Consider the following 18,014-nt stretch of genomic DNA (forward strand, 5'->3'; position numbering starts at 1 on the left):
TCTTAGTACAAAGTGGGAAAATTACATAATTACATAACTGAATTGCATCAGTAAATGCAATAAATGCAACAATGAACATACATGAGTAAACAACTTTGCAAAATATCTAATTACCAACTTGGGCAGAGTCACTGGAGGAAGCAATTGTATTTTTCAGGAAAACTGCTAATGGTAATGCATTGTAACTCATGATGTTGATGATAACAGCTTTTCTCTTGTAAACATCAGTGAGTCTGTCATCTGTAATTTCACAACTATTGTATAAATGTTTTCTTTCCTTGGTAAAATTAGTACAAGAAAAAATTAGATGTCATTTATCATCTACTTCATTCATATTACATCTACGACAAATTCTCTCATGTAAGGGAATTTTAGTTTTTTCCTACCTGGCTCAATTTCTAAATTGTGGTCACTAACATGAAACTTTGTAAGACAACACCTCGGGCCAAAGTCAGAAATATTATGCAAATAATGTTCGATGGTAAAGTTTGATTTAAACACTCTGTAAGTACATAATTTATTACCATTACTAGTCTTTTTTCTTTCATCATTATAAAGTTGACTCATCCAGGAGTCAATGTAATCTTTCTCCAATTTCTTTCGTACACACTTGAAAAGCTGAAACTTTGATTTTACAGAAAAAGATTTGAAGACCTTTCTCTGATAACAACTTCATGTAATTCTAGTACTGAAATTAATCCAACTTGAATCACATTTGATATTTTCATTAAAAGCTTTCTTAAGAATAATCATGAAAAAAAATACATTTTAGACTATTCATTTCTTGTTGGCCTGTGTATCATTATAGCTTAGTTTTCGCAGTATGACCAGGACTTCTATAGAACGGATGCGCAGGCAACAAATAATATATGCAGATTATGTAAATTTATGTAAATTACCCAAATCCTAGCTAAGCTAGGTTCTGCCCCCTTGGCCTTGGTAAGGCTACGGCCATGCATTATACAACATTGCTGTGGAGATATGCTGCACGCTGCACTGTGCACTCAGTGATGGGCAATAAAGGTGCGCCCTCTTGCGGAAAGAGGCAAATTGTCTGGATCACGGTTACCTCCGCTATGTATTCATGTTTGTCAACTGAACAGGGTTTTCACGACGTCGATTTCAGTCGAAAACGTGACGAATTTGATACTGTATTTTCTTGGCACTACCGTCTCAGAGAAGCACAATGGCTGCAACGCTGAAACGCACGCTATGACGTCATAGGCTTCGGGTGCGCATCCCTGGGGATTCACACCTACACAAGTTTCCTATTCGGTTTATGCATTTATTAACTATGTCTTTCTATATACTCACAATTCTCAGTAATAAACTCATCAAATATCCTGCAAATATTATGGATTTTTTAACTGACAGTTTAACAAATTCAGCACCTTATACGGTCGTTTATTCGAACTCGAATCCGAAAACGAAATGAAATCGCAACCTTGTCTAACTTCAGCAACGTGGCTTTTGACCTCAACCGCATCGACGACCTTTCGCCAGTGTGAGAACAAACAACGACGCATTGGGTCGAGTTATCGAAGACGCAGTGTTGGGTTTCTTCCTCTAGTGCATTGTGGCTTCACCATATGTTTGGTCTATGGTAGGTAATACAGTTTCATAGGCGCCGGGGCCCGTTGATCTTGCTTCTCCGGATCTTGTACTGTACTCAAATTGAATACGGTAACGATCGATTGAAATGAGTAAACTCAATGGCAAGCGAAATTTTCTCGCCCCGAGTGGCTGTGGTAGTTTTAATCCTTAATCCGTAAATTATATAATGGACAAAGACAAGTGCACAGTGGAAAATTTGCTATTTTACAGTTGAGTTTTCACGAGGAAATCCCTCAGTTTCCCACGAATTTACTGCGGGAACGTCCAGTTCACGTTTGATCTGGATTCAAATCTGTTTGCACAACGTGTGCTGGTATACCAAATTATTATCAGCACCACAGTCGCTTGTGAACCGATGCGTGACGGCCGCTGTGTCTTCTAATGCATACAACACAGCAGCCGTCGTAACACAAGCGACTGTGATCGGTACTCACCAGTTCAAACCCAAAGCATACAAAGGGGCACGGGAAGTCTAGCGCCCACAGTAATTATTTTTAAGCAATAGTGTACCCCCCTTCCCGGCGGTTCCCAGACACTTCGCACCATACCATCTCGTCCCATACCACTTCGCACCAAAACCACTTCGCACCAAAACAACCTCGTACCAAAACCACTTCGCCCCATAAGTCACGTCGCCCCAAACCATTTTGCCCCCAAAACAATGCCACTGTGCCCCAAACATATCGCCAACCGGTAAAGCTGAAAATAACCAACAACTGCTATCGAAGTTTCCATCACCTTTCTATCATCCCAGGACACAGTGAAATCTTGAAATTGTACACATTTCGAGGAAATGACATCTCGCGATTCCGTGCACGGCAGCCGAGTTGTAGCATTGAGTAGTTTGCGTGTTTCTTCTTTCTTAGTTTACTGTTTATGGTTTCATGCATCAATAAATGTTTCCGTGGTAGCCAAAATAAGTTGCATGTAAAATAAACGTTATGATACATCGTGGCATCGTTGTTTTAGGACGAGTTGATGGTATAATACTTTGGGCAAAGTGGTTTTAGTACGAGGTGGTACTTGGGGCGAAGGGGCTTTGGACGAGGTAGTACTTTGGACGAGGTGGTTTTGGTGCGAAATGGTTTTGGGGCGAAGTTGTGTGGGGCGAACTGGTTTTGGTGCGAAGTGTCTGGACCCCTTCCCGGCCCTTAAATGGACGAAAGCAAACTTTACACAGCATAATAAACGAGGCAAAGTTGAGTGCATTGTGTAGTGCAAAGTTTGCTTGAGTCTGTTATTGGCCAGGAGGGGGTACATCATTGCTAGCAACTTATTATTTTATAGTTTTGGCGATACCAGTAAATTTGCAGATGAAGAAAACATTTGGGGCAAAAATGCAAGATAATCAGAAACTTTATCAGTAATAATCTGACAGTGTTCGCGGTCGAAATTCTGGCAATGCGTTTCACGTACGCGAAGGTTTAGCAAAAATGCGTATCGTCGTCATCTGAATGCGTATCGGCCACTTCCGCATTCAACCGTGAGCAAAACTGTTGTAATTAATTTTTTTGACACTTGTCTGTGCTCTCCCTGGCTTTTCAAAACTGTTAGTAAATTTACGAATTTAGGTTGAAAAAAATTAGTAAGTAAAATTACAGGCCCCCCCCCCCCCCCCCCGATTTTTACAAACCAATACTGTCACTCCATATTTCATCATTTGGAAATTACATAGAAGTTATAAACTAACAATTTCACACTTTCCCTTTCAAGGTGTGCTTCCTGTGGCTTGAGTATGATCAAGACACAAATACTAAAATATTTGTACAAGCATGCTGCTGGTGCCCAAGTATTACTCCTGCATCTCAAGATGCTTACTGCAAGGAAGAAGCCACTGTGAAGGCTGCCATGACCAATATTTACTACATAGCAAAGAAGAACTGCCCAAATGATCATTTCAGTTACCTAATCAGACAGACATACAAAAATTGACAAACACTTCATGCTTTTTCACACATTTATTCTGTTATTAATGCTGAACACATTTGCAAAACTCAATAAAACTTCAGAATACATTAGTCATGATACAATTCAACTGTTCTAAGTTTCATCCTCAGGGATATCCTCACCCAAACAGTGTGCCATTTTGGCCAACCTTTGAATATTATTGAGTAATCTACACATCAGGTCATGATCACCAACATCATCAGCAGTTGTACCTCTAGACTGAACATTGTACATCAGTCTCCTGTTTTTCATACCCCATATTTGGAAAGCCCTGTGAAAGTTGAAAGTATTCATGTCTCTCAAAGGGGGAGCCTCTATCGCCAGAGTCATCAGGCAACTGACAGATGATACTTTTAGGGATGCCCTGAGTTTTGTTTTGATCAAATTATAACGGGAAAACCCCCTCTCACAGTCTGCTGTACTGACTGGTATGATAAGACTAATTTTTGCTAGTATGGACACATTGGGATAAGAGCTCAAAACATTCATGTTCAGTATCTGCTGCCAAGTTGCCTGATAGGGCATGCCTCTGTAGTTGCAAGACAATATACCTTTAACATCAGGCCATTCATCTTTCAAGGCAGAAGAATCAATGACTGGTTTACAAATTCTACCATCTTTGCCATTTCTTTCACAACCATAGTGCTCACACAATGCATCTATCTCCTGTTCACCATATGTTTTGTACTCCTCACTAGAAGTTGGTGGATAATTACTTGGTACAAAAATTTTGAATGCACCAAGCAGACCAAGATCATCAAATCTGTCACTGAGGTTTGATACTAATTTATCTATGTACTTTTCCCTGCTACTCTGAAACCACTTCCTGTAGTTTTGATTGTCACTGATAGCAATACCCTCTGCCCCTTCTGGGAGAGTGAGAACAAATGATGGCTGAACAGGTTTGCCTACCTCAAACATCTTCAGGTAAAATTTACCAGTTTCATCTGGTTCATTGGGTACCATATTCAGAAACTCAAGTAATCTCTGACCAGCATTTACTTTCATATTTTTGAAAGTGTCACTTTTAGCTGTAACATGTGAGTACACAATTGAACAATCACTGTCAGACTTTTGGAATGTCTTACTCAGGAAATTCAGTTGTTTTAAAACATCTGACATGAAATGTAAAGTTGCAAGAAACTGGTATGTTGTCACATATTTAAACAATCCAACAGCAGTGGCATCACCAGTCCCAGTGTTAGGGTAGGCATCATCTGATAGACACATGATGAGGGGATTGAGATTAGCTAAAACAGCATCAACTGCTCCACCAACAGATAACCACCCTGGTATCACAGGGCGCACAAATTGTCTCCTTAATTCCATATTCAACACAGAGAAGATCTTGGTCAGTTTTGATTTGTGTTTGGTTGAGTAGTGAAAGTAATTGTAAATTTGGTTGAGTTTCTCTCCAAATTTGTCAAGGTATGGTATAGCATGTGAAGCTTGAGCAGCTGCAAGGGCAAGCCTATGAGCAATGCAGTGTGTTCTGATAATAAATGGGTTGTCCTGTTTCAGTAAAGTTGTGACACCTTTGTGCTTCCCTGTCATAACACTGGCACCATCTGTGGCAACAGCACACATTTTATTCAGTTTCAAACCCTTGCCCTCCAAAACACTGACAATTGTGTTATAAATGTCATCAGCTGAAGTTCCATCTAAACCTACAACCTCAAAAAATCTAACTTTGATTGTGCCTTGTACAAGGTATCTTAAATAATGATAACAGTTTTATCCATGGCTATATCTGCCATCTCATCAGTCAGTACAGCAAAGAACTCAGACTGCTGAAGCTCCAATACCATCTTCTCATCTATGACCAGTTTCATGGCTTCTTGGAAGCTGTGGATGGAATTAGGGTGCTCATAATTAGTATGTGCATCAACCTTTAGTCCCTTCAGCTCATCACAACCCTATGAATAAGAAAATGAAAACATGAAATTGTATCATGTTTCTGACTGATTTTTTTATATGTTTAAAGACATGTTATACAAAGACAGGTTAACCATTTGAATGCTGTGATTTTTCAAAATTTAGTATTTATTTTACTAATTTTATGATATTTCTGTAATTTTATTGATAATTTTTGATCAAATGGAAATCACATTTCATTGGCTACACTTTTTTATCAAAATTTTGGCAAAAATCTGAAAAAAAATGACTGGGGTATACTTTATAAAGGCGAGAAAAATTGACTTTATTTACATCAGCAGTGTTTTCATAAACACAAATTTTAAGAGAAATCTTTATTTTAATTTTGAATCTATGCATAAAATCCGAAAAATTTCAGCAGAAACCCTACCTGCATTATGGTCAGCCAGTTCAGGTCACTGAAATGATCATTTGGACAGTTCTTCTTTGCCATGTAGTAAATATTGGTCATGGCAGCCTTCACAGTGGCTTCTTCCTTGCAGTAAGCATTTGACACCACATCTTGAAAGGCAGGCGCGTATACTCGGGCAGCAGCAGCAGCTTTATGGTCACTAATCCTGGCATGCTTCGTGCAGTAATCTTTCAGGAGATATGGGCACCCAGGACTAGTAAATGAATTTCTATTCCCAGCCTTTTTGCACCATTTACAGCTCATAAGTTTTGAGTCTTGGTCATACTCTAGCCACGGAAAACATGCCTTGAGAGGGAAAGTGAAATTGTTCATCATCTAGTGTATAGTCCAGGGGATGAGTGTTATCACATTGACATGTGAATAAATGGCCGTGTCGGACTCCCGACTAGACTGATGCTCATCAAAGCATTTGAAATACTTTTGACTCACCCATGACTGAATCTTGGGTCCTCGTTAGTTTTCTTTTGAGAAACCAATTTCCCCCACAAAGAGCTGCCGATAGTGATTTTTTTACAGTAGTACTTTCCATAACTGTACTCTCGCTGTCGCTCACAAATTACGAACAAAAATGAACATTTTAAACAGTATAATCATCAATGGAAAACTAAACTAGGTAATTAAATTTGCCGTGAGTTTCGATAGAAATAGTTTTTAAAAATGTAACCAATTTGATAAATGCGTTCAAATTTTGCAAACTCGATCACCAAGCGAGGAAAAAACATGTGACCCAGCTCAAATAACATGCCAAATGACCGACCGACTCACCTTCCACTCAGGCAAGAACTTCGCGCTACTTCGATCCACCTTCCTTCTTTTCTCTGTAGTTTCCTGATTTGCTTGTTTTTCCTTATCATTGTTGTTTAGCTCAGGGAAGTATGTATCTAGCGTGTTTACGGCTGTCGATGTCCGCTTCGATCCCCGAGACCCGCTGACCCTGCCTGCCATTTTCAATTTTGATGCTAATGAAAAAGTTTACAGCACGTGACAATGTAGGGTATCTCGAAACTGCCTTGATACACGTGATCTATGAAAGCATACTACTATCGCGCGTACAGAACGGGGATCTTGAAACGTTTAGCGCAATGCATGCTCATGTAGCCGGAGGCCGGTCAAAGGGTAATAACCATGTGACTTGTGTACATGTACATGCGCGATGCAGGATAACCAGATAACTTTTGCGTTCGATTATCGGCCGGCAATCGCGACTCGATTTTTATTTTGAACTGAAAATCCGGCTTCAAAAAGACAGGATAAATTTGCATTCGACCATCGGCCTAGAATCAAGATGTGATTGATATTTTCAAACGAAAATCATGCTTCAAAAACAACAAAATTGTTCGTAAATGGCCGATCACACATTCATTTTTTTTCGTAAATTTTCATTTTTGTTCGTAATTTACGAGCGTTACGAGCGACAGCGAGAGCACAGCTTGTAATAAATGTTTACGATAACGACGATATTTTTAATAGTAACATGATATTTTGATGTACCGTTATTCATACTGATACAGAGAAACATATTTGAATTGAATGAAAAATAAAAATACGAAACTGATCAAAATCACACATCACTGACAGTGTGCAACGTGGTATTCTGAGTCACTGCAACCATAGAGGTAACATCTCTCGCTCTTTGCTGTAGCTAACACTGTAACAGTGGTAAACATTCATACCGGTAATCATAAAAAATGTGCCTCTAGAATTTAATGGGATTTCTGTTAGCACGTGAAGCAAAAATTTCCCGTGCTCGGTCAAAACGAAAGTCTGCAACCGATGGTCCTTCCATTGTAAGGAGCATCAGGTCATCGGCATGATCGTCGCCTAGTCGATTACGTCTTGCTGTGAGTACGCGGTTTTGGCAACTGAATCCCCGTTCACAGGGCACGGACGAAACCGGAATCACCAGAGCTATGCAGGCTAACAATCGGAACATTGGAAACAGCTCTCCATATTCGTTTATCAGAATACGACAAGATTCACAGAAATTGGGTCGTCCGTGGGCACGCAAAGTCAGTTTCATTTGAGTAAACTCGGCTCGCAAATCGGGCCCATGAACTGGGGCTACCATCGGCACGCCATCTTCAACGCGATTTGTAGCACCAAAATGGGCAATCAGTGTCGCCAGAGACTCTGTGCCATAATCACGGATCTCAACATCACGATCTGGATATTTGCTGGCATTTAGAACTTTATCGAGGCACGTTAGAAAATCAATACATTCACTGGGAAATCGTGCTCGCAGTCGTTCGATGAGATACGTTATGAAGTCACGCCTAACATTTGCATAACCTTCGATGTGATTGGCAGCTACGTAAGTTAGAGAATGACCACGATATACATTGTTTTCAATTTCCCTCGTCAGCTTGCTCTCATGTTCGCCTAGACTGTCTGGTTCTAATAATAGCTGTAGAGACGCGATTGTTGATTGGACCATCGGTTCGATAGTAGCCAAGTTGACATCTTCTCGTTGGAATACAAGATTGCAACGGTCCATGATTGGCAGTACGTCCATCAGCAAATGCGTGATGGCGAGGAACGAGTATTGTTTGATCTGCTTTAAGAGACCGCCAGCAATTGCGTTGTCACGTTGTGCTGCTTCTTCGTCGAATTCCATGACAAGCGCTGGCCAGTTGTCGTAAATTCCTTTGACGGCTCGGCCGAAAGACAGCCATCGCACTGAGCAAGGCTCTTTTAAACTTAGGACATCTTCGCTTTCGAGAATTTTATTTAGTTCTCGTAATCTCTGGTATCTTGTGGCAGAATACTTGAAAAAGTTGAAAATGTTATTCACGGTCTTTTTATACTCCGTAACTTTCTTGACACCGCGACTAGCATCGGCTGCTGCAAGTGCCAACCGGTGTGCGGCACAATGGACATGGATAAGATATACATTCTGATGTTTCAATCGTACGCCGACACCGTTATGTCTACCCGTCATGACGGAAGCCCCGTCAGAGCCGAGACCCATGACTTTCGATATTTCAATTCCATGATCACCGATTACTGATAAAATTTTGTCAGCTACTGTTTGGGCTGTACCGTTTAAAACAGTGTAGTTCCCAATAAATATTGTACGGGTTTTCCATCATCAACAATTTTCAGAAACATGATCAGCTTCTTATGAACCGTGACATTGACTGTTTCGTCAACGAGTATGCCAACAAACGGCGAATCGGATATTTTCTGAGAAATTTCTTCACGTACTGTGTCAGCTAATGCTCCCTGCATGGCTTTAACACTGTCGTGGTGCGTGTAAGTCTCCGTTTTCAAGTATTCGCATCCGTTTTCCACGTTGCAGTTAAATCAACGACACGAATTTTCGGTCTGGTATCTCCTCCTTAGCCATGTAATAGACCGTACGAAGGACTGCTCGCTGTTTTCCCTTAGTTTCGGAAAGTCCTTTACTAGAAAAATCACGCATTAAATCCTGCGATGATCGTACCACAGCAGCCTCACGATGATCATCGGTCTTCATATGACGCTTTATCGCAGATTTTTGTGAATCTGGAGACCCACGAGTAAACGCGTTCCTCTTATTTGCTTTCTCACACAGCATACAGAACAGCAAAATTCTTTGTTTGTCATTATCTATGGCCTGAACTTGTGAGCGAAGCCACGGATACTCGATGCTCCAACAGCTTTGAAACTCAGTGTGACTTTCTCCCGTGCCGGGTTGCTTGCGCTTCCGTTTCACTGCTGTCAACGTTGAACTTGATGTCACTGAGGACACGGTAGCGGTGCACGTGGTAGACTCTGAAGTAGTCGTGGCTGGCATGTCAGCCCTTTTAGTGCTTGAACTTGTACAAGATTCATCTTGCGATGCTTCCGATAGTTTTTTACTCGAAGCACTAAAGTTGAAAGATAGCAACGAGGATTGCTTTGACATGATATATGAGCTATGGTGGCAACAGTTACAGGTAGCTACGCTGCCTCTCAGCACGCACGCTGTCGTGTCGGTGATATGATAAGTGTGGTTGTTTGCCCGGAGGAAAATGTAAAAATCGCTCGAAATGATTTGCTCAAATTGTTACAATTTCAGGCAACACCCATGTGAGTAGTCAGTTGTTGACGGGTCGCAACCTCACAAAGCAAAAAATCGCTCAGCATGTTGCAATTTCACAGTTCTCTGCATATTATAGCTCTGATGCAATCTTGGTTGGAGGGACCGTGGACAAAATGCCGTTTTGTCATCAAAATAGCGCCCAAAATGGGCGTCAGTATTTTGCGTACAGTCAAACGCATTGCCATCAGAAAAATGCGTGCGTAAAATTTCTTCTGCGATAATACGCACTTTTTTGCGTAACCGCGAACTCTGATCTGATGGTCTAACGTCAAAAAATTCACTGATATTGACCAAGGTATAATATAAATTATATCATACCAGTATATCGATGGCGCAAATACAGCGATCTGATTGGTCGAGACGCAAAAAGAACCGTGGTATATTGGCGATATACCACAGCTGGCATATGCGCGAGCTCTCAGCTTGAGCAAAAATCAGTTTTTTGTGTTCAGCGCCACAATTTCAATACACAGTTATCACACCCAGAGATGGTATACCACTCAATTTTGACCAGTTCACTTCATATATGCACTCGCTATCGCTCGTGCATATATGTTGTGTATTGTAGTGTGCATGTGCATATCAATTAATGGTGTGATGCAAGCCAATATGGCTGCCACAGTTTATGGCGTGAACCCCCACAGACCACTGTCATGTGATTTCCCAACATTTAACAGCTTTGCCCCTCTTCCCTGTAATGAAGCTACCAAGCATGTAATTCAAACACCATAATCAAACGGGGACTGTGTCATCAGTGATGACTTGTTTTGAAAATCGCTTTCTTTTCTCTGACCTTACAGGTATATTTTCTCTGTATGAGTAATACAAGAAAATGGAGTTACAGTCAAGACTAGGCTTGCATCAATTAAGCCGCTATGCTACTATGAATGATCTGTTATTCAAACAATTTGGTTTTCAAGTACTTGGAAACAACATCCAAGAGGAGAATACAGACACATATCCCATCCTGGTCCAATGTGTCCTGAGAGAATCAGATGTAGAAATCTGGGGAGGATTTTGTGTCCGTGCATACATTGTCAAACTTGACTTTCAAAAGACTCCAGGCCAACCTGAGATGTGTTTAGCCATCCTGTTGAAAAATAAGTACACTCCTGATGTGAAAAGACTGCGAGCACCATTTAAACTTCAAGCCTATCATCTGCAGTGGATTCAGGTTTGTTTTCAAATAAATGCTTTCTTGACAAAGTTTGACCCGAGGATCTATAGTTTACAATTACCAAATTGAGTTCAGTGGAAAGTTTTCCGGGAATGGTGGGATGGACAGGTTGAGCATGGTATACATAACGAATTTGTGACAAAAAACGGTAGACCCACTCATAAGGCTATGTAAGTTTATTTGTGGTATTAACGTTTTGAGTTGAGTCATACAAACAGCATCCATATACCGATATACCATATACTCATGCATGAGCCCCAGGTTCGGCAACACAAAACGGCGGTAAAACGAGGGGAGGGGCTTGTATTCAAGCAACCCCATGTTATCTGCCATTGATGCTTAATTTATGCTAATTTTATGGATGATTTTTTCAACACCATTCGATCTTTCTATCGCTTTCAAAATTGACTTACACATCCAAAGAAATTGATTACACAATCTGTAGATACAATAGTTTTGGTGAAATTTCAGAATCAAAAAACCCCAAACTTAAACAAAGACGTCATGTATGCTGCTGATCAACAGTAATGTGAACTGGCATGCATTGCCTACACGGAAAGGCAACTCAACATTCCTTTATCAAACTGTCTACATCTTGTGAAAACAACAACACAGCAGTGAAAATTGTAATAGTGACCAGCAAAATGTCTTCACAAATGAAAGGATAATTGTTCAAACAAAAGAAACTGCATGGTAAGAGGATGAAAACAGTGGTCGTGAATAAAAATAAACAACGGCGGAACGGGGGCGAGCAGGGTCAAAGAATCAACCAACTACTGGAAAAATGTGTCATTATGATGCTGTCAAGGGAACTCCAGTTTCCCATTGTTTTAACATCTTTTTATAGTTTCTTTATCATCTACAAGTAATTTTACCAAGTTTAATGACCAAATATAGTCTCCTAACTTTTCTGTGTTTGAGTTAATACACCAGTGTTCTCCCCAGAGGGTTTTAGCGTATCGGGGCTGATATCCTTTGATTTTTGCCGATACGCTATCACTAAGGCCGATACGCTACCCGATATCCTATCGTAAATGGAACTGTCCCTAATCAAGCTTTTCATGCCTGTGTTGCTCGTTTGACAAACCATGTCTTTTGTTGTAAAATAAAACAATGTAACAAGCATACCAACCGTTTTGAGTGGTTTCAGGTCGTCATCCACACGTTCATAGCTTACTCTCTCTAGTGACTACACCGATAACACGTACCGAGGTGTGAAACGATCTCACCTCGACGCTAACGTTACCGGCGACGCTATGAGGTTCAGCGGCAAAATGTTCACAATGGCAAAAGACAGCAAAAGTCAGCGACGATTTCCGACGAAATAGTTTATATCACTGTTTCAAATCATACTGATTACACAATCCCTAGATACAGAAGTTACAATTTGGTGAAATTTCAGCTCGACTTACATCTTGAAATCAAAACTTTAAACAAAGACGTCATCAGTGTTTCCTTTAAGGTTTCGAGAGGGTGCGCAACTTGAGATCCGCCTGATTGCCTCACAGTTGGGTCCGTTCATGTATATGCTAATTTATTGAGGTACGTCACAGCGTACAATGAACGTTGGTGGCAACTGCGCCGCCAACGGGCGCTAGACTCGAAACGCGGAAGTAAAATCTACGCTGAGATCGCACATTTCGCCCTGAGTTATTGTTTCCAAAACTAATACCGATTGAAATGACAGAGACTAAAGTTGCGCAAAACATGAAATTTCACTGCGAGAGCGTTCGTCGACACTGCGCAATTAGCGCGCAAATAAGCCTTAGCTGGAACACTGGACGTCATGTATGCTGCCGATCAACAGCATGCAGCAGCATAGCATAGCATAGTGTGAACTGCCTTTCAAAGCACAGGCATGCGTTGGCTGCACGTAAAAGCAACCCAATTTTCAAAGATCAAACTGTCAGTACTTTGTGAAAACAGCAACGTAGCAATGAAAAATTGTTATAGTCACTGGTAAAAGCTCTTCACAGATGGAGGGTTAATGAAAATGAAAATTGAAATTGCATGTGAAGAGAATGAAAACCGACATCGCATGCGTGAATGAAAGTAAACAATAGCGGATGTGACATCATGGGACTGTTCTATTTTGGTACCGGGGGTGCGCAGAGGTAGAGAACCCTGATAAATGTACTAAAAAAACGTGGCACACTAGCGATGTTGTAACAGGAACTTAAATGTCTCATTGTTTTACATCTTTTAATAGCGTCTTTGATCTGAGAAGCAGTTTTACCAACTGTAGCGGTATATTATACTCTCCTAACTTTTCTTTATTTGAGATAAACAAGGGTAGAAGCTTATGCAACTCAGTTAGGATGTACTACATTTTGAAAAAAAATCAGTGGAGGGGCTCCACTCCAGAAGTACCCTGTTTTGTCAATTTTTGGTGAATACAAACTATATGCAAATTTTATGAAACACCAATTATGCAACTGTTATGCAAATTAGCCGCTACTCTATCAAAAAATCCTAGGGAGAACCCTGTACACAGATGTAATGCATATGCAAAAATCCTCTGAAAAAATTGGGGGGTTTATACACAAGCAGGGGCTTATACTCTGATGAGTACGGTAGTATACAGTAGATGATTTGACAAACCATGTATTTACTGTTGATATTTATGAAAGCACATAGTGATTTAGAATGTGTCAGGCAGTGCAGCAGTAACTCTTGTCCTTTTTCACCTATATCCACACAGGATGTTTTAGATGAAGACCTGGACGGTATGCCTGGCGGAAGTACCAAGGAAATTCCATTCATTGCTATGTATGATGCAGTTGAATTGTCGGAGACAGAAAGAATGACAAAAGATCTAATATCATGGAAAGAAATGAATTTGGTTCAAAAAAGTATCATGCTGGTAAATTCTGGAGAACAGGACAGTATGACAGAAGAAATGGCTACTACTGTGAACCAATCAGCTTTGAGAGAGGAATCACATGACCTTTCACCTTCAGGTGATGCCCAAATATGTCAGGAAGTGCCAATAAACACAGTTCATATGAATAATCATTCAGAAGTTGAACCATTTCTAAGTGATTTGAGAGATGATAGCCAAAAGAGGAGAATTGATGGACAAAATCAAGATGCTAAGGATGTTTTGGAAGGAATAATCAAGACATCAGGAGATTCTAACGTTTCGGCAAATTTAGAAAATATTCCAAATGCAGGTGTTGAGACAAAAATGCAAAGTGAGAAATCAAGAAATGACACTGATCTGACACATGAAAATATTGTGACAGGAAATACTGGAGGACAAATACTGGAAAATATAAGAGAAGAGATAGAAAGTACCGATTGCGATAACCAATCACCTATGAGACAGAAATCACATGATGCCTGTCAACCAATCACAAGAGAAATCTCAAGTATTGATGGCCAGTTAGTTCAGGAAGAGGCAGATTTGAATAAAGTGTTGCAAGAGGCACACAATGAGAGCCATGGTTGTTGTGAGGATGATAATATGAAACAAATGAACAAAAATTGTAGGAATAATAAGAGATCTGAAGAAACAGACAACATTGCAAACTCAGATTTTGGCCTACTTAAAGCTGATGCAGAACATAGCATGGAAGGCGTGAGTGACTCCAACACTGCTGCCACCAAAGCATTGGATGTCACTTCAGAACTGACAGAAACAAAAGAATTTTTACACAGTGACGCTGAGGGCGATAGCAGCAATGATGATGATGCATCTTATCATCCAGAGGCAGACAGCGACAGTGATGAAGAATACACTCCGCAAACACGGAAATCCAACAGGCGGAAAGCAGGGTCAGGTAAGGCACTGAAAACACGGAAGAAGCGAAAAGAGAAGTTCCAATGTGCGGATTGTGGGAAGAGTTTCAGAATGGAAAAAAGATACAGTCTGCACATGGAATTGCACAAAACTGAAGGCCCCCAAAAGAGAAGGCGGAAGGCAAATGTCAGAAACAAGTGCAATGATTGTGGCAGAGTTTTCAGACGTCTGAAAGAATACTCTGAGCATATGCAAAAACACAGACGGGATGCCAAGCTTCAACGCAACCAGTGTCGCATTTGCGGAACACATCACAAAACCTTGAAAATATTGGAAGCTCATGTGAGCTCTGAACACCCCGGGGAGAAGCCATTTGCCTGTGAAATATGCAGAAATACTTTTCTCACAAAGGTAGGCAAGTATAAACACATTAAGGAAATTCATGGTGACAGTATGTTGCAGTGTGACCAATGCGACATGGCCTTCAGGTCAACTGGTGCCTTGGTACAACACAAAAAAACCAAACACACACCGCTGGAATTGTGGAACCATGTATGTGACGTGTGCAGTAAGAGATTTCCTTATAAATCTGTGTTACAGACACATATCATGACATCACACTCGGATAAGAGGAACTTTCACTGCCAGGTGTGTGGGAAGGGCTTTAAAGGCAGACGCACATATCGTGAACACATGCATACCCATGATAGAGAGAAGCCATACATGTGTGAGCAATGTGGAAAGAGTTTTCGTCGTAGGGCACATCTGACAGATCATGCTGCCGTCCACACAAAAGAAAAAAATTTCTTATGTGATTATTGTGGTAAAAGTTTCAGTAACAAGGCAAATCTTTACGTACACAGAAGGCAGCACACTGGAGTACGTCCTGTGGTGTGTAAGATATGTGGACAAGGTTTTCACCGCCAAAGATATCTTGCAAAACATATGGAGAAAATACATCCAAATCCAATGACACAATCGAATGATATTGGAACACATGACAATGCCACAACAGATGCAGTTTCTCAGATCTTATGATTTCCAGTGATGCTTACATAGGAGTTACATGTGATAGAGGGACTATGCATGTATTGTAACCTTTTTACCACAATGGTTTGGCCTTAGCCAATTGTTAGTTTGGACCTGCTCACTGACAATGGGGGTGAACAGGATAAGATAGAGTGTGCCAGTTTTCAAAATTTTACAACACTTTCCTGGTTCACAGCTTGTGTGGATTTATTCTGATGCCTTTTTGAGTAAATGGTGTTTTTTGATTCTCCTCTGTTTTTAAAATTGTTAAATTTTCTCAACAGAATGGCAGTAAGTTGTCTTTCTGAGTCAAAACTGTGTATGGTGAATTTTGATTGTTATGATAATTGGGGGGAATCCCTGAAATTTCTTTGAAAATTTTGGCATTTGTTCAAATCTTATGTTTCAAAGTATGGAGTACCTGTATTCATTTCATTTTTGATGTTCTTATTGATGTTATTTTCTTTTTTTTTCCGGGGGGGGGGGGGGGGGGGGGGGGCCAAGGAAATGTTATTATTTTCCTTCAAGTACATTTAGATAAAAAGCCTTGCAAACACATCTTATTGTGTACAATACAAAATGATGACTTTGAGTGCCAAAGTCAATTTTTGTCACCCTTAAAAAATATACCTAAGTCAATTTTTGTTACATTTTTGCTAAAATTTTGCTAAAAAACTGTGGCCAATGAAATGTTGAGTTCATTTGGTCCACAATTATCACAAAAATTACAGAAAAGTTTGGTAAAATGTTGCACTAAAATTTTGGTGGGAAAAAATACAGCATTCGAAGGGTTAAGGGGATGGGGTTTTTCCGTCTGCACAACGTTCTTGTTGATAAACATTGCATCTTCCCAAGAAATTGGCAATGAATGTCGTGCAAAGCTGAAGCATATCAATGTTTGATGCATGTTTGTAGTTCACCGTATTTGTAGATAGCTTTCCAATCAGTGCAAGACTTTGCCAAATAAACTTTGGTTGCGTCCCTTCATTAATATGAAGCTGCTTTGGCCAAAGTCACCAGTTTTGCTACAAGTGCCGTGTTCAAATTTGGATATGCACAAGGGATGTTGGAGTATGTTGTGCACAGCAACAGACCTTATGTATGACAGGACAACCCCTTATCACACAGTCCAGCATGAAATTCAGTTGTCAATAATATTACACATACAACCTATGTTGACATTTCATTAAACTGTGGTGTTTCTGGCTGTTTAAGATAGAATCACAGGCGCTTGGCTTGTTGCTTCGCGAATTTTCTCTACTGTAATACATGATACAACAAGAAAAGATACTAAAGATTCTCCATATGACAAGCCAAGCACCTGTGGGTAGAATGCACCACAGGGACAGATATTCAGACTCTCAAACTTTTTCAAATGAGCCAATGAGCTGTAATAAAATAAATGTTTTGTGGTGAACAAAATAAAATATTGAGGTTTCTGGCTTCCTGACTACAGCGATTTAGTCTAATTTACATCAGACACCCATACTGTACTGAAAATAACTGCAAATGGAATGATTCTGAGACAGACATTGTAGCAGTTTATGTCTAGACGTCTTTTTGTATGGTATCATGTGTATGTAAGAGATGTATAAAAATGTTATCATGAAAATACCACTCAGCATGCCCTCAGACATTGGTGTCTTGCATAGCCCTCCGCTTAGCATCACGTGATCTTCTGCACCAACATCCTCTTACATCCTTTGCAGAATTTTCAGTCCCCACAGATGCAGTCCGGCTGGGACTTATAGATTTGGGTCCGTCTGTCTGTCCATCCGTCTGTCAGCAGTCATTTCTCTCTCACCCGTGAGCCAATTTTTTCAAACTGTGTGCAAGGATAAAGTACTGTGGCGTACATATGCATGTCAATTTATTTTGCAATACGATCCAATATGGCCACCGGCGGCCATTTTGTTACGATTTTTTATGTTTTCAACCATAACTCAACTATCCCTGAATTTATTTCAATCAAACTTGTCACACAGGCGTTGTATTGTAATGTGCATGTGCATCACAATTAATGGTGCGAGTGGGGACTGTGTCATCAGTTTTGAATTCTTGAAATAGTGTTCCAAATCTCTGTCTAAGTCTGTGA

The 18,014-nt window shown here is 40.3% G+C and overlaps 4 protein-coding genes across 4 annotated transcripts; 1 reads left to right on the top strand and 3 right to left on the bottom strand.

Moving 5' to 3' along the window:
* Positions 1–1,446: 1,446 nt before the first annotated feature.
* Positions 1,447–16,906, top strand: LOC139124541 (zinc finger protein 37-like). The gene is made up of 3 exons (XM_070690680.1): positions 1,447–1,603; positions 10,772–11,145; positions 13,850–16,906. The coding sequence occupies exons 2-3, from the start codon at positions 10,804–10,806 to the stop codon at positions 15,926–15,928; spliced, it is 2,421 nt and encodes an 806-aa protein (XP_070546781.1). The 5' UTR covers positions 1,447–1,603; positions 10,772–10,803; the 3' UTR covers positions 15,929–16,906.
* On the bottom strand, positions 3,655–5,148 carry LOC139124399 (E3 SUMO-protein ligase KIAA1586-like). Its single transcript, XM_070690533.1, has one exon. It carries the CDS (start codon positions 5,146–5,148, stop codon positions 3,655–3,657), a length of 1,494 nt encoding a protein of 497 aa, XP_070546634.1.
* Positions 4,869–7,138, bottom strand: LOC139124468 (uncharacterized protein C17orf113-like). Its single transcript, XM_070690606.1, has 3 exons — positions 6,674–7,138; positions 5,867–6,193; positions 4,869–5,477 (listed from the first exon to the last, which is right to left on the bottom strand). Exons 1-3 carry the CDS (start codon positions 6,851–6,853, stop codon positions 5,277–5,279), a joined length of 708 nt encoding a protein of 235 aa, XP_070546707.1. The 5' UTR covers positions 6,854–7,138; the 3' UTR covers positions 4,869–5,276.
* Positions 7,605–8,846, bottom strand: LOC139124400 (uncharacterized protein C17orf113-like). The gene has a single exon (XM_070690534.1). The coding sequence runs from the start codon at positions 8,844–8,846 to the stop codon at positions 7,605–7,607; it is 1,242 nt and encodes a 413-aa protein (XP_070546635.1).
* Positions 16,907–18,014: the final 1,108 nt, after the last annotated feature.

Source organism: Ptychodera flava (assembly GCF_041260155.1).
Source record: "Ptychodera flava strain L36383 chromosome 23 unlocalized genomic scaffold, AS_Pfla_20210202 Scaffold_24__1_contigs__length_23054250_pilon, whole genome shotgun sequence".
Lineage (NCBI taxonomy): Eukaryota > Metazoa > Hemichordata > Enteropneusta > Ptychoderidae > Ptychodera > Ptychodera flava.